At 39.1% G+C, this 1,935-nt stretch overlaps 1 protein-coding gene across 1 annotated transcript in view; it reads right to left on the minus strand.

The window, feature by feature from the left end:
• Positions 1-1,935, minus strand: part of UMODL1 (uromodulin like 1) — a 51,170-nt gene that overhangs the window by 35,469 nt on the left and 13,766 nt on the right. The window contains exon 8 of the mRNA XM_031062147.1: positions 339-451. Within this exon, the coding sequence (XP_030918007.1) occupies positions 339-451 (113 nt within the window). The remainder of the gene's footprint in view (positions 1-338; positions 452-1,935) is intronic.

The raw sequence follows: 1,935 nt of genomic DNA on the forward strand, positions 1-1,935 counted from the left end.
GAATGCCATTTCAATAATCCATTTAAAAGCCTCAAGTTAATTTACTGTGAGTTTATTGCCAAATTAAAGATCCAAGGAAAGGAGCCCCTGTTGCATGCCTGCATTTATAATTCCTTCACTCTTCTGCAGAGGAAAATTCTCACTGGCTTCATTGCTAATAAGGCCAAGGGCTTGATCTGTCTAGTCAGTTGAATTTTGTTGCAATTATAAAGAAAGGTCACAGGAAATTGTATGCTGATTTTTGAAGGACTATTTCATCCAGGCATAAAATCCTCTATTAGATTAAATAAATTTTACATTAAAAATATATATATTACCTAGAGATATAGTCATTTTACCTCTGTAAGCAACAGCCTTGAAAATGCCTCATATGCTGAGCTGCTGGAATTATGGAAATCATCAGTGAAGTTGTAGTTGAGGATCCTCATAGTAACATCAAATAGCTTGGCCTCTGTAAAACACAGCATTAAAACACACTGACAAAGTAGGAAAGGATTCAGTTAAAATTTATGTACCTGGACCAAAATCTCAGCTGATAGAAGAAAGGAGGACAGGATTGAGAGATTTTGGTATTAAATAAAAAAATTAAGGCAAATAGGCTCCTACAAGCTTCTGATACATTGAGAAGATGCATTTATATCAGGTCTAAAGAGATATTTTGGTGCCTATTTGCAACTGCATGAGAACTGGGTGTACACATACGTTATGTGTGGGTTTACACATACCTGGGCCTGGCCCTACAAAACTCCTGCCTTGAAGTCACACCCAGGGTTGAATTTCCTGTGGGCTCATCTCTGGCCCACCAGTCACAGTTTTCATTTATTTTCCTGATCTTGGTAGTGGGGATAGTAAATATATTCTCAAACTGAAAATACAACAAAAAGCTGTGCATGCCCCTTGTGTGTGTGGTGAGCCCTGACAGATACTGTACAGAGCACAGGAGCCAAAACCAAGAGCCAAGGAATCTCTAACTGCTTTGTCCTGTATAAACACTCCCAGGCTGTTACTCCTTGGACTGATCCTTGGAAAAATTTTCTTTTTCTCAAAGGCTCCAACTTCATACTCTGAAGTTCAGCCCACTGTTTTCATAACCACTAGACCTCCTACTTTCCCTCCACAAAGAGAGTAATTTCCTTCTGACCCAAACTGGAGTTATCCCTCCTCTCATCAAAGGGAAGGCTCTTAGGGATAAACATGAACAGCAGCATTCCCACTGTGGTCAGTAATAAAGAGTTCACTGCCTGCTCTTTGAAAAAGAGGGGAGAGATCTATTTCTTTATTTGCATGGAGGCTTAGGAAATAATTTAAGACTAGAGTAAAAGCAAAATTACGTTTGATCAACCCACTAGGGCCTCAGGAAGCTCGCACCACCAGTTAATTGAACAGAACTGGGCAGGTAGTCTGCAGCTTTCAGAGCTTGTAATTCTCTTTAATCCTTTATTCAGCAGAATCTGCCCTTCCTCTGGGCACTCTTGGTAGCTCAGCTGAGCCCTTGACTAACCAGTTGCCTGGATTTCCCTCTGACCACAGCCATCAACCAGGGAAATATGAGGCCTGCTGGGAGAAGGGTGGCAGCAGAAAGCAGTGCCAGGCACCAGAGAAATAAATTTTTAAAAATAATTATAGCTTAGCCTGTTATCTGTAATAGTCTAATCAGCTCCAGCACTGCTGTATCAACTGAGGCCAAAGTTCTGCTGCCTGATACTCTGGGTTGGATAAATGCTGGAGTAGATGAGATAAAAAGTGCTGAAGTTGTTCAGTGAGGACCAAAGGGTCATTGCTGAGCTGCAAGTGAGTGAGGATGGAAGGAGGAGAATGGAGAAGACAGAGATATACTATTATATATCAATAAATATATAATATAGATTATAAAATATATAATATAATATAATATAATATAATATAATATAATATAATATAATATAATATAATTTA

This window comes from Geospiza fortis, unplaced genomic scaffold (genome assembly GCF_000277835.1).
Source record: "Geospiza fortis unplaced genomic scaffold, GeoFor_1.0 scaffold17, whole genome shotgun sequence".
Classification (NCBI taxonomy): domain Eukaryota; kingdom Metazoa; phylum Chordata; class Aves; order Passeriformes; family Thraupidae; genus Geospiza; species Geospiza fortis.